General features: G+C 32.1%; 2 protein-coding genes and 1 pseudogene across 2 annotated transcripts; 2 read left to right on the forward strand and 1 right to left on the reverse strand.

The window, feature by feature from the left end:
- The first annotated feature begins 6395 nt into the window (after positions 1–6395).
- On the forward strand, positions 6396–7171 carry LOC149891100 (uncharacterized). The gene is made up of 2 exons (XM_090082034.1): positions 6396–6949; positions 7030–7171. The coding sequence occupies exons 1-2, from the start codon at positions 6777–6779 to the stop codon at positions 7169–7171; spliced, it is 315 nt and encodes a 104-aa protein (XP_089938160.1). The 5' UTR covers positions 6396–6776.
- LOC149891101 (uncharacterized) lies at positions 7161–8634 on the forward strand (annotated as a pseudogene).
- A 1697-nt stretch (positions 8635–10331) lies between these two features.
- On the reverse strand, positions 10332–12828 carry LOC149891102 (clavesin-1-like). The gene is made up of 3 exons (XM_090081150.1): positions 11870–12828; positions 11120–11441; positions 10332–10811 (listed from the first exon to the last, which is right to left on the reverse strand). Exons 1-2 carry the CDS (start codon positions 12512–12514, stop codon positions 11262–11264), a joined length of 825 nt encoding a protein of 274 aa, XP_089937276.1. The 5' UTR covers positions 12515–12828; the 3' UTR covers positions 10332–10811; positions 11120–11261.
- Between the last annotated feature and the right edge of the window lie 188 nt (positions 12829–13016).

Below are 13016 nucleotides of genomic sequence, written 5' to 3' on the forward strand. Positions count from 1 at the left end.
GGGGTCAAAACTGTTGTTCTTGATTGAGCCCTATTTACAGCATATGCACCTTTTTCATGCACCTTTTTCATGTAAAACCTTATATGATAGTGCTATTAGTGCCCCATAAGCATTCTTTTAACTAAACCACTACCTTAGAAGTTAGTTGAGACATTTTTACAGATTTTTTGATGAAAATTATGAAAAATCTTGACATTTTTTACTCTTGTAACTTTGCGCTTATTCTACACATGGATTTAGCCCTGAGGATTTGTGAGCAAAGCAAAGAAACGTGTCAAAAACCTTTTGCATGTGATTTTTAACTGGTCAACATGTATTGTGTGTTGAAAAACCCATTTCATACATAAAATCAGCTAAAAATGCCTAGAATTTCCTTAGTGCTTTGTTTTCAAAATCATTATCAAATGTACAAACTGTAAAGTTCAATAAATTTACACTAACAGTGAATTAATTTCTAAAACTTATGACACTCTTTAATTTATTTAACATGACATTTAAAGCACTGGTCAGTTTATTATTCTTAAAATGAATATTTTTTTCTTTTCTATCATAAGATATACTTAAATTTAATTTCAAAGTTTTAAGTGTTTTAATTTTAGTCTTGATCCATTTTTGTTTTAACAATGATTAGAAAAAAAAAAGGATTTTGTAAAAGAGGATGTAACAATATCAACCATTAAGGAATTAACAATATCAAATATTAAGATAAATTAAAGAAGTAAAATAAATCTTTAATTTTATATAAAATATATGAATTAAAATATTTTTGATATAGTAAGATATTTTTGACATAATACAAATGTTAAGGTGAGTTTGGAAAAGTTCTGTTGAATTAGGATTATTCTTTTATCTAAAATTTGTTAACATCTTCAATAGGATTATAATAAAAAAGATTAGTACTTAAATTTGACCCTGAAGGAGGATACCGTTAATTACGATACTCTTAATGATTATACTTTAAATGGTGTACCCTCTTGCCTTTTCTGGTGTTTAATTCTTTTTAGAGATCGTCCGCTTGTAAATGCGGTAGAGATGCAAAGCCTTAAACATCAAGTGAATAAGAGCGTACATGATTAACTTGATTTTTGCTTTGGTTTTGTACGCTGTTACGTACATATCAAAAAAGCTTAAAATCACAAAAAAACTTTGTTTTTGTAGCACTGAAATGAAACGTTTGTAGAAATATCCAAAATTGTTAAACCTTTCACTTGAAAATCGTTGTATGTGGTAAAAAATTTTGTATTTCATTTTTATAATATAGAAATTGTTAGGCTGAAGTAATAGGATTGATTTAGGTAAATATGTAGCTCTACTTGCAGCAATATGTTATTTATTTGAAACACACCTGCTTGAGTTAATGTGAAGTATATGTTAGTGTGTTAAATTCAAACTATTAAAGATGGCAGGATTCTAAAGATTATCATAATCTTGAAATCGAATAAAAAAAAATCTAGGCATCTCTTACGATGACATTACAGAGAGTCCGCTAGTAATGTTAATAATGAAATAAAATTGCCAGGAATCTTAATATTTGTCAATCATGTTCCTCAGTTTCATATTGTAATTGAATTGCGTGAAGAAACTATTTACGGCGGATTTGATTGACGTAGTTTATTTGATATGTTGTAAATATAGTTTAAGCGGTTTATTTTATGAGCATATTTGAGGTTCTTTGTATAGTATAAATTGAAGGAAAACTTTTTGTAAAGGGAATTTTAAGGAGAAGAGAAAATGTAGAACTGAAACGTTGTGTTCGCTGCGAGAAAACAACAAGCTAACCGGCCACATGATGGAGCCATCTTCGAATAATTAGAACATCTTTGAAAAATACGATGGTATATCCGATCCCGCAATTTAGTCGCAGCGAACAAAAGTTGTTGCAGAGAAGCAACGCGTTGAGTTGACAGTGCTCTTTCCAGTTTTGTTGCGAAGTAATACTTAGTCTTCGATTGTTTGTGAGTAGAAGATAAGAAGGATGTGAAGAGAATCGAAGATGTCTATCGAGTTTTTCCTTTGGATGCCTACGTGGCATGAGTTGTGTACGAAGCAGAAGATGAGAGATGAGGAACAAATGGATGTCTCTTTTGCTGATCTAAAAACGTTTCTCGTGTTTGGCAGAGTAGCCTGACGAGAGGGTGCGACTGGCGTTGTAGTTGGATTGCCAGAAGCGGTATTTGAGATTTGGATCCGCAAAAGAAACAATTGTTGTGATGTTCCGCAAAGCAAGAGTTGCTTTGAATTAAATGTGATCCCGAAGGATCAAGGAGGAGTGTAATTGAATTGCGTGAAGAAACTATTTACGGCGGATTTGATTGACGTAGTTTATTTGATATGTTGTAAATATAGTTTAAGCGGTTTATTTTATGAGCATATTTGAGGTTCTTTGTATAGTATAAATTGAAGGAAAACTTTTTGTAAAGGGAATTTTAAGGAGAAGAGAAAATGTAGAACTGAAACGTTGTGTTCGCTGCGAGAAAACAACACATATTATGGCTAAATTTGTTTAGGTACACAGCTACAATCCACTGACTCCTTAAGATGCCAAATCAGGCAAGAAACCATGAGCAGAACAGAAAGTGTGTCTGCATACTCTGCCTCCAAAAATGTGGTCGACAGATGACTGCTTTTCAGAATAAAAGAGTTTGTCGCATTTACCAGACAAATCTTAATATGTGTGACTCTTGTGTGCCTCAAGGTCTTTGTGAATCATGCAGAACTGCCTTAAGCCGAAAAGAGGAAGGAAAGGATGTTGCTTTGCCAAAGTTGTTTGATTTTAAAACTATCCGAGTCAGAGCTAAAACACGTAGTCATGTGTATGACTGCTAGATTTTCAAATTTGGCCAGTCTAGGTTTCAAGAAAAAGCCTTGTGAACCTTGTGAAAAAATGAAAGCGAGTCAAATGCCAGCTGTGAAATGCAGTACCTGCCTCAGCCCATTAGGTAAGGGATTACCACATCATTGTTCACAGTTAAAGTTCAGGGAGCCCAACTTTTATGCCAATTTTCAAATCGCTGGTCAACAACTGAAGGAGTTTTTTACTTTTACAGACTTAAAAACCACAGATTCCAAAGGTTGTAACACAACTTATGTTGTTGTTCATTGCAAAGATTTGTCTGTTCTGGTTAATCAAATCATTCAATATAGAGAAACTCCAGGTGGCCACTTTGTTAAATTAGGCATTGATGGAGGCAAAAGCTTCCTCAAGTTTTGTGTCAGTGTTATTTATTGAGAGTTCCACAGAACAAGATAAATCGAACTCACCACCTCAAAGGCGACTTTTGAGTTCCAGAGCAGCAAAAGCAACAAGTGTGAAAAGACAAATTCTTGTGGCAGTCTCTGAAGATTTGCCAGAAACTCATTCTAATACTCAAAAGGTCTGGTCACTCATCCATGATTATTGCATGTGACATGAAAGTTGCCAGCATTATTTGTGGACTTCAAACACACTCAAGCATGCTTCCTTGTTGTTAGTGTGATATTGAGTCAAAGAACCTTGCCTGCAGAGCTGTCATTGAAGCTTTCAAAAAAGTTTAATTTGCTTGTGAATTCATGTTTTAGAAATATACTAGAAAAGGATTTTTCTTTCAAGATTGATCAATTTAAAGCCATATATTTGGCAATCCAAATTGGAAGAATCACACCCAAAATCCACACAGTATTCCACCACATCAAGGACTTTGTAAACATGAACAATTGCCCTTAGGACAATTCAGTGAACAAGCTGTTCAGACCGTACATCAAGATTTTCACCTGCATTGGTCATGATACAAGAGAGATAAAACCCACCCTGAATACAAAGAAAGGCTGTTCAGTTGTCTTGTGGATTTGAATAGCAAACTCCTTTAGAAAATTATAAAAATTTTCATCCATTTAGCTTCATTTTAATGGATTAATATTACTTGTTAGAAGAGAATTTAAGCTCATAAGTAACCCATTATGATGAAATATATAGTCAATTTCAAAAAAAATAGTTAAAACTTGTGCCAATCTTATGTCAAAGTTTAGTGTCATTTGAGAATAATAAACTGACCAGTGCTTTAAATGTCATGTTAAATAAATTAAAGAGTGTCATAAGTTTTAGAAATTAATTCACTGTTAGTGTAAATTTATTGAACTTTACAGTTTGTACATTTGATAATGATTTTGAAAACAAAGCACTAAGGAAATTCTAGGCATTTTTAGCTGATTTTATGTATGAAATGGGTTTTTCAACACACAATACATGTTGACCAGTTAAAAATCACATGCAAAAGGTTTTTGACACGTTTCTTTGCTTTGCTCACAAATCCTCAGGGCTAAATCCATGTGTAGAATAAGCGCAAAGTTACAAGAGTAAAAAATGTCAAGATTTTTCATAATTTTCATCAAAAAATCTGTAAAAATGTCTCAACTAACTTCTAAGGTAGTGGTTTAGTTAAAAGAATGCTTATGGGGCACTAATAGCACTATCATATAAGGTTTTACATGAAAAAGGTGCATGAAAAAGGTGCATATGCTGTAAATAGGGCTCAATCAAGAACAACAGTTTTGACCCCCTAGACCAAAAACTTTGGTAAGAACATGAAAATCCTTAATTTATAATGTTGTTGGTATATTCAACTAGAGCACATGTGTTACCCACATTATGGCCTGGGGGCTTGTAATAGGCCATAATCAGAAAAGTTTTGCACTGTAAGTGAAAAAATCAACAAAAAATCAACACTAAAACTACCCTAACTTTTGTTATACTGCAGGGATTGGGATAAAACTTTACCCAAATCTTGGTATTGGCATAGGCTGCATTGCCACCAAATTTTATTGGTCTATGACTAATGGTATGGTTTTTTTAGCAGTTTTGCTATGTCAAAAAAGAAGGTAAGTTTTTTCCATTTTTGTAACTTCAAAGTCATTTTTTTCCCGCAGACGTACCTAAAAGATTTTAAAATTTGCACAAGGTGACACTGGTATGTGTACACTATCACCCCATATAAGTGGCATTCTTGGGTCAGCTAGGTTGGCAATATTGGATTTCATGATAACAGTGAGTGGAAGGTTGCGCAATTTTTTAAACCAGGTACCCACAAATCTAAAAATTTCTGTGTTTCTGTTACAGGTAGCCACCTGTCATCATAACATGGATAGGACCGGGTACCCTGTAAATATGATTACTACGACAAAAGTTTGAATTAAATTAAAAAAGAAGATTGTAATAAAAAAAAATTCATTAAAACTTTTCAAAAGACAAAAACAATACAATAATTTGTTGTATTATCAGTCTGATTCTGAACTTTCGTTACAATTTTATTTTAAGTTCATTTTCTTCTTCTGCAATTATGGTAAAATTATTTAGGAATAGACGGAAAACATGAAAGCCGAGTTTTCCGGGTTTTTTTGTCATTTGCCGAGTTTTTCTAGTGATTAAAAAGCAGTACACGAGACTTCTTGACGTAAATGATATCTTTTCCAGCTGCATTTAGTAAACATCCACCAACCAATTAAGACGAAACCCTCTATTATTAAAAATTACAGAGTTTCACTGAATTTAAAACAAACCCTGGGCCAAAACATTATAATACTAAGTTAATTTTAATTTAGTTTTTTAATACTATTTTAGTTCGTTAAACTCTGTAGTTTTCTATCCTTAATCGTGGTCTTACTCATCATTGCACTGCTTAATCTGAACTTGAAAATTTAAAAATATTACCTGAAGCAGATATTCTAATTTTGTACTATCACAGCTTGAGCAACATTTCCTCATTTATATACATATATATATATATATATATATATATATATATATATATATATATATATATATATATATATATATATATATATATATATATATATATATATTAGGGTACGTCACTTAAAAAAAAAGTGAGCAAAGAAACTTCTAGCATCAATATTATAGTGCCAATATGTATAATAAATAAAAATTCGAAAAAAAAATTTGAAAAAATTTTTTTTTACCTACCGGGGAACTCGTTCCTTTAGGAAGATGTCAGTTTGTAAAAAATCACAAACTTAAAAAAGTCATATCTCAGTGAGTTTAGTTCGATTTTGATGTTCTTTGTGTCTAACAAATAATAAAAAAAAGGTAACATGATTGGCGTTGAAAAATTGAGATTATACCAGGGGTGATGACGCCAGAGGATCAAGGGGTCACTGCCCCCTCCCCTCACTTTTTTTATAAAGCCCCCTCACTTTTTTTATAAAAATTTTTTTTTTTAACAAAGGTTTTGAAGTTTTTAGATATGGAGGACCTTTATTAGTAGTTGATGATTGCGCTCCCCACAACTCCCCCAACTTTGAGAACCGTGTCGAATGACCTGTTTACTTAGAAATGCAAAGTTCGGAAAAGTTGTAGGTTATTTTTAAACATTTATTTCTACATTTATTACATTGTACAGAAATATTGTTTGTATTCACTTGTATTCACCAGTTATCTCTACATTTATTGCATAGTACAGAAGTGTACATCATTTTCTTCGTTTATTACATTAATACAAAAGTGTAGTTTGCGCACAATGTACATAATACACACTTCAGTACTAATGTACTATTCTGTATGTACTCTGGAAAAAGTACAATACATCACGTTCTGAAATATTTTTTTTTAACCATATGTTTTTGTTTATTCATACTAGCAATCAATAAAACTGGAAATAAATTACTTCCGTAAGTGCATTTATGTACCTCATACAAGAAAATGCGGTACAAAAGTACTTTACTTCCGGTTTGGTTGATTTCCAGTTTTGTTAATTGCTAGTATTTATTTAATATTAATTGGAAGAATGAGTGCTCCTAAAATTACTAGGTTCAATTTGGATAAAAAAGAGTCCAAATTTTCACTGTATTTGGGTGGAAGTAATGATCTTAATCCTTCAGAAGTGCCTACTATTAGAGATATCCTGAGAAAGGGTCTTTTAATACAAGAAAGTATGCTCATTGAAAAAGATACTGACAAGTATGTAATGAAAAGTTAAATTTAAAGATTGCAGAAATATTGTTAGTATTTACTTGTATTCACTTTGTTTTATTTTTAAGTAGGCTTATGTCTGTAAGAGAACTTAGTGTACAATTAGCAGACTTGGTTCTTCAACAGTGGACAAGATCGAATGCTCTTTTCAAGTTTCCTTGGAAAAAGTTTAGTCAAATTTCTAGAGGCCTAAGACATTACATCTTGTAAATGTGAAATCACTTTATGTAATGAAAAGTGCTCAAAATTAAATAGTTGTCTAGATTTTGCACATATTCAGTGTACTTGTCCGAGGGAAAATAAGATTCCGAAAAGTGAACTTATTTGGTTAAAAGCTGAAAGAGAAAAAACGGGGTCACTATCAAAATATCAAATGACTTGAACTAAGGAAACAGCTCGACAGGTTTCTTTAGAAAAGAGGAAGCTGAAAAGAAAGTCAAGTCTAGAAAAACAAATTAGAAAAAAAGAAGAGGAAGAAACTTCAAAAAGTAAAGATTATGTTGAGTCTTTCATACGTGATGATAATTCAAATAGAATAGAAATGGAAGACGAACCTGCTTCAACAGATAAATGGAAACTAAATTTTATGTCCATTAGTAATACTGCTGAAGCTTCTTTGAGGTTTGATATTTCACCAGCTGCAACATCAGCTGTAGTTTCAGCTTTTCTTCAAGACCTTATTCTTGGTAACTTTTAACACCTGAAATGTCCTATTTGGCTGTAGATCCTAAGAAAGTTATTAGGGCTAGGAAAGCAGTAATGACTAAAACAAAGACATCTGAAGAAATGAAGTTTCAATTAAAATCTATCAAAGGTATATTTGCTGATAGCAGAAAAGATTTTACCAGAGTTTTAAAGCACAACTCTGTAACAAAACGATTTCATCAAAGGGTTGTAAAAGAAGAACACATTACTGTTACTTCTGAACCTGACGGTCACTACATTACACATTTTACACCCATGAAGGCAATACCTCCTAATAAGCCTGCTAAACAAGCAGCTATTGGACTACTTAACTGGATGGTTCCTCGGGGAGTACATAAATCTCTAAAAGTAATAGGAGGAGATTCAACAAACGCTGTAACTGGTTCAGGGAAAGATGGAGGTTTGTTGACAAATCTTGAACAATTGTTAGGTAGAAAGTGTTTCTGGTCTATTTGTATGCTACATTGCAATGAGCTTCCTTTGAGGCACATTATTGTCACTCTGGATGGACCCACCAATTCAAGTGTTGGTTTCACTGGACCAACTGGAAAAGCTCTTTTAAAAGTAAACAGTATGGAAAGACTTGATACATTTGAACCTATAGCGCAGTTGGAACCATTAATCCAGATCCCTGAAAAAATTCTAAGTTCAATGTCAACAGATTCAGCTCTCTGCTATAAACTGATTACATGTTTGACTACAGGCAAGATGGACCCAAATCTTAAAATGGCTAAGTGTGGCAATTTTTCTCATAGCAGATGGCTTACTATTGGCGAAGCGATTTTTTTTCTCCATATGAGTAACCATGGCTTTACTGATGATGTGCTAAGAAGATTTCACTTAATTTTAAAATGGGTAGTTCAAGTGTATTTTCACATGTGGTATAAAATGAAAGTGAAACACAGTATTGTTGAGGCCCCGGAACACATAGTAACACTGTTAAGGCTGCTAAGAAAGCAGGAGGATGAGATAAAAGAAATTGTTACTCCCTACATAAAAAATGGAGCATATTTTGCTCATTCTGAATCTTTGATTCTTTCCCTTATAGCAAGCAAAAGATCTTGACAATTTCTTAGAGATACCTTTTGAAGCACCCTACATTCCCCTACACACACAATCTTGCGAAAGAGCGGTAAAAGAGGTGACAGATGCATCTGCATCTGTTTGTGGATTTGAGAGAAGAGATGGATTTATCAGGGCTAGGTTGGCTCATAGACTATTAATGCCTAAGCTGCACTCTAAAAAAGATCTAAGAAACATTTTTTTAACAGACACTTGAATTTGATTATATATACAGTAAATATGTTTTAATATGAATATATCACTATGCCAAACAAATGGTTAATATTAATGTCATTTGTTTTTTTCTTTTTCATATCTGACATCTTAAAAAAAAAACAAATTCCCTGGTAGGTAGAGAATTTTTTTGTTCCTTCTAATTTTTTTATTATTACTTAATATCACTTGAAATTTCTAAAAAATAAAAAAAAGATCTGGTAACCCCCCGGGCTCCCAGCTCGTCGGCCCTAGTTTAAACTTGGTTTTTCGATGCCAATCATTTCCCTAGTTTTTTTCATGTGTTATACACAAATAAAATAAAAAGTTCACAGATGTTCACTGAGATATAATTTTTTTTTAATTCGAAAACTTTACGTTCTGATATAAGGATAATTTACGATTTTACGGTGACAAAAGAACCAGTTCCCCGGTAGGTAAAAAAAAAATTTTTCAAATTTTTTTTTCGAATTTTTATTTATTATACATACTGGCACTATAATATTGATGCTAGAAGTTTCTTTGCTCATTTTTTTTTTAAGTGACGTACCCTAATATATATATATATATATATAAATGACGACATGTTTACTTTAGACGTCAAGACTGTTTTATATTGGCTAGTATGATTTTTTAAGGTAATCTTTGATTTTAGTGGAGTTAAAATATTTCAACCATTTTTCTAGTTTAAAATTCTTTGCTTTAATGTTTAAATCAGTTACCTACACCGGTAACAATAATAGGCTCCAAGTTTTGTTAACAAGGCCTACATATAGTCTACAATTTTAAAAAAAAAACGGTTGAAAACTTAGACATTGTTCTAAAACAGTGTTTCTAAAACATTTTCCCCACTTTTGGTTATTTTTTAAGTTTATCGCCCCAAATTTTTTTAGATGAACAAATAAAGTTGATGGAACGATTAGATAAGGTCTGTTGTATCAATCTCCTTTCCAGATACCGTAAACCCTCCTTAGTAGTAATTCACTTAGGGAAAAGTTGAAAGTAAATCTTTAATTTTTTAAAATTTAAATATTCACTTTTAATTTTTCCCTTAGTGAATTACTACTAAGGTGGGTTCTCTTCTAACAGATAACCATATAAAGTTTCTTTTAAGTGAAGAAAATGATCTAGTTCTAAGGAATAATCCTTCCGTTCTCACTACTATTCTGAAATCTTTCCGTCTTAGATTTTTCCGTTCTGACTTGTAGCTATTCAAAAATATTCGATGACTTATGATTGGTTATCAAAACTCCTACGGAAGGCGTTCCTTTTTATAGGAAAGGGACAAATTCCTGTGTAATAACATTATTTAATTAGAGTGAACCTTTTTTCACTCAGCCAGTTATCAGAAATTACTTTGCTTCTCTTAAAAGTTTTTAAACTACAGATGTTAATTAACAACATTTCTTGCTGGTATTAAAATAATAGCTATACATTTTATTACTGAAAAATTTTCCATAACGAAAAATTTAACTTGAGTCAGAGCAAAAAATAGATTTATGAAAAAACAATACTGAAAGTTTCTTTATTAAAAAAACGACCTAATAATAATAAAACGATTAGATTAATCGAAAAATAACAACAAAACGATCCGATCAATCGTTTAATAATAACAAAGCCTGATCTGATTAGTGGTTAAATAACAATAAAACGAGCAAAACAAAACGAAAAAGACTTGATAACCGTTCAAATATCCCTTCCCCTCCATTTTACTTCGTAAACTTGCTTCGCATTTTACAAAAAAAATAATATGTTTGGTTATTTCGTCACTTCAATTCCAATTTTTGTTTTTTTTTAACAAATGATTTATAAAACCTTTCCTTTATAGCAGCATTTCTGAGTCTCTTTAAAAACTGGAAGCAATAATCTCCTAAACAATAAAATATTGATAATACAATGGCAAAATTACAATACAATGTGTTAAATTTATAAAACTATTACACACGTAAAACTACAAGTTTTATGAATATGTATATGTTCGTATAATAACATTTTTATGATCAACAAATACCTATTTTTATGACCAACAAAGGCCTATTTTTAACTGATTATTTTATTGATCATGTTCGTAAAAAAGATCATTTAAAAATTTTATAAATGTAAAACTACTTAAATTATTGTAACTACTTAGATGTACTTAAATTAACAAAATTAAAAAGTTGAACGAGAGAAACTTACATAAACAATCGTTTTACTTTTAGGTTCTGCTTTCACATGCATTAAAACCACGCTTTGAGATTAAGATGCACACGCAAAAAATGCATTCTCTCATCTTTCATCTGAGATTCATGAGTAAGAAGGTTCAAATGTTTGACATAATTTACCAGATTGTTTTTTTTTCAGCTTTTCCTTTGCGAATCGCAGTGGCTTCCTTTTCCAATAATGCCTTGTACAACCACGATTTATCTGAAATCTGTAAATCTCCCCCAAGTTCACGTGGCAAGGCATCAGCTTTTATAAAATTTTGCAGTTGAAACAAATTTTTTCCGTGAAAGTGAATCTAAAAATATTTAAATACCGTTATTACCATAACCCAGGCTTGGCCGGGAAAGGCGTGCGATCGCACTCTAAACTTGACTACGCATAAAGTATTTATTTGCGACAGCATTGCCATGGCTCTTACGACGTTTTGAGAACATTTCAAAATCATCGGCGAAGCCGTGGGCAAGTGTCGCAACTAAATATTGTATGCGTGGTCAAGATTAGAGTGTGATCGCACGCCTTTCCCGACCAAGCCTGCCATATAACCCAAATAAGTTACAGTCCACATTCTTTTTCACATAACCGATAACTTTTTGTTTCTATCCACAAACCGCTTAGTAAACCGTATAGTGTAAATAGGGTTTAAAATGCAAACAAAAAAAATAAGATAAACGCATAACAAAATGGAAACAAATTAAAAAACAGACACATTTATCAACGACTTACTCTACGCAAAGATTTTTCCTTAAGCATTGGTTTGATCAGCGTTAACATAACTCTCACATACCATGGTTGGTTGATCAAATGAACTCCTTTGAATCTGGCTGGAAAGCAGTCTTGAAACATTTTTATTGCATCGACAAGATGCTGCTTATTCAATCTTTGGGTGTCCACAAATTTCCAACCAGTAAAGTCTATAACTAGAACCACACCAAAGAGCTGCGTACGCTCGCTCTCAATCAAATACTCCATTGTCACCAAAAGTGATCTAAGAATATCTTCGAAAGAATACAGAGCGCTGTTCCAATTTCCCGCGAATAAAAAAATTAAGCTTCTTCCTAAATGATCTCTAACTGGCGAAACGATAGGGAGACCATCATCAAACACAGGACGTAAACACGAAACGTTGAGAGACTTAAAGAAAAGAAAATGCTTGCGACGAAACTGATTGTAATTTACAAGGAGCTGAAACGCTTTATCTTTATCGTATTTCCTCGAGCGCAAAAATCGGATAATAAATTCGTCGTCGCTTCTCGTAAACAAAATATCTGGTCGAAGCTTAATTCGATCACGTACAGCGTCCACATCCAAACAACGTGTATCTGTACGTTCATTTAATTCTTCAAGTGCTTTTTCGAAATCTACTTCCATTATTTGTAACAGTGAACATTTAAGACTTTACTTTAAGAAAAGATGTTTGTATATTGTAAAAAATAGACGAAATAATAAATAAAAGGTGGACGATTATTCGAGTTTTTCTACCACAGCGACATTTACAGTAGCAGTCGCAGTAGTTTGTAATTCTTATAGTTTCTTCAGTTCTGGAAATACTGATGTAAGAGTCATTATGGATACAACCTCTTTTTTCTCTGATTATTTTGCACCACAAAACTCTTATTTCTGTTTATTTTAGAAAAACTTAAATTAAAACAACTTGAAGTTATTTACCTTTCAAATTAAGAGTTGGCTGTTAAATATTATATATGTATATATATAAAATACACAAAGAACGAAGAAAAAACACTGAAACACGCTCAATTAATTCGTAAATAAAAAGTTGTGGAAACACGTCAATAACAAATATGCTAACATTAAATAATTCACACAGGGATAGTAAAATCAACGAGCTTTCAATTATACACGTAAACAACAG

Source organism: Hydra viridissima, unplaced genomic scaffold, assembly GCF_058129835.1.
Source record: "Hydra viridissima isolate aposymbiotic clone 2 unplaced genomic scaffold, HvirCarnegie_v1 scaffold_3, whole genome shotgun sequence".
Classification (NCBI taxonomy): Eukaryota; Metazoa; Cnidaria; class Hydrozoa; order Anthoathecata; family Hydridae; genus Hydra; species Hydra viridissima.

What these genes read in the sequence shown, in the direction of transcription:
- LOC149891100 (XM_090082034.1), top strand. Translation starts at nt 6,777, where the DNA reads ATGAGTGCTCCTAAAATTACTAGGTTCAATTTGGATAAAAAAGAGTCC. An exon ending in ATTGAAAAAGATACTGACAA is followed by an intron (nt 6,950 to 7,029) that starts GTATGTAATGAA and finishes TTTATTTTTAAG; the next exon opens with TAGGCTTATGTCTGTAAGAG.
- LOC149891102 (XM_090081150.1), bottom strand. Translation starts at nt 12,514, where the DNA reads ATGGAAGTAGATTTCGAAAAAGCACTTGAAGAATTAAATGAACGTACA. An exon ending in AGGAAAAATCTTTGCGTAGA is followed by an intron (nt 11,442 to 11,869) that starts GTAAGTCGTTGA and finishes AAATATTTTTAG; the next exon opens with ATTCACTTTCACGGAAAAAA.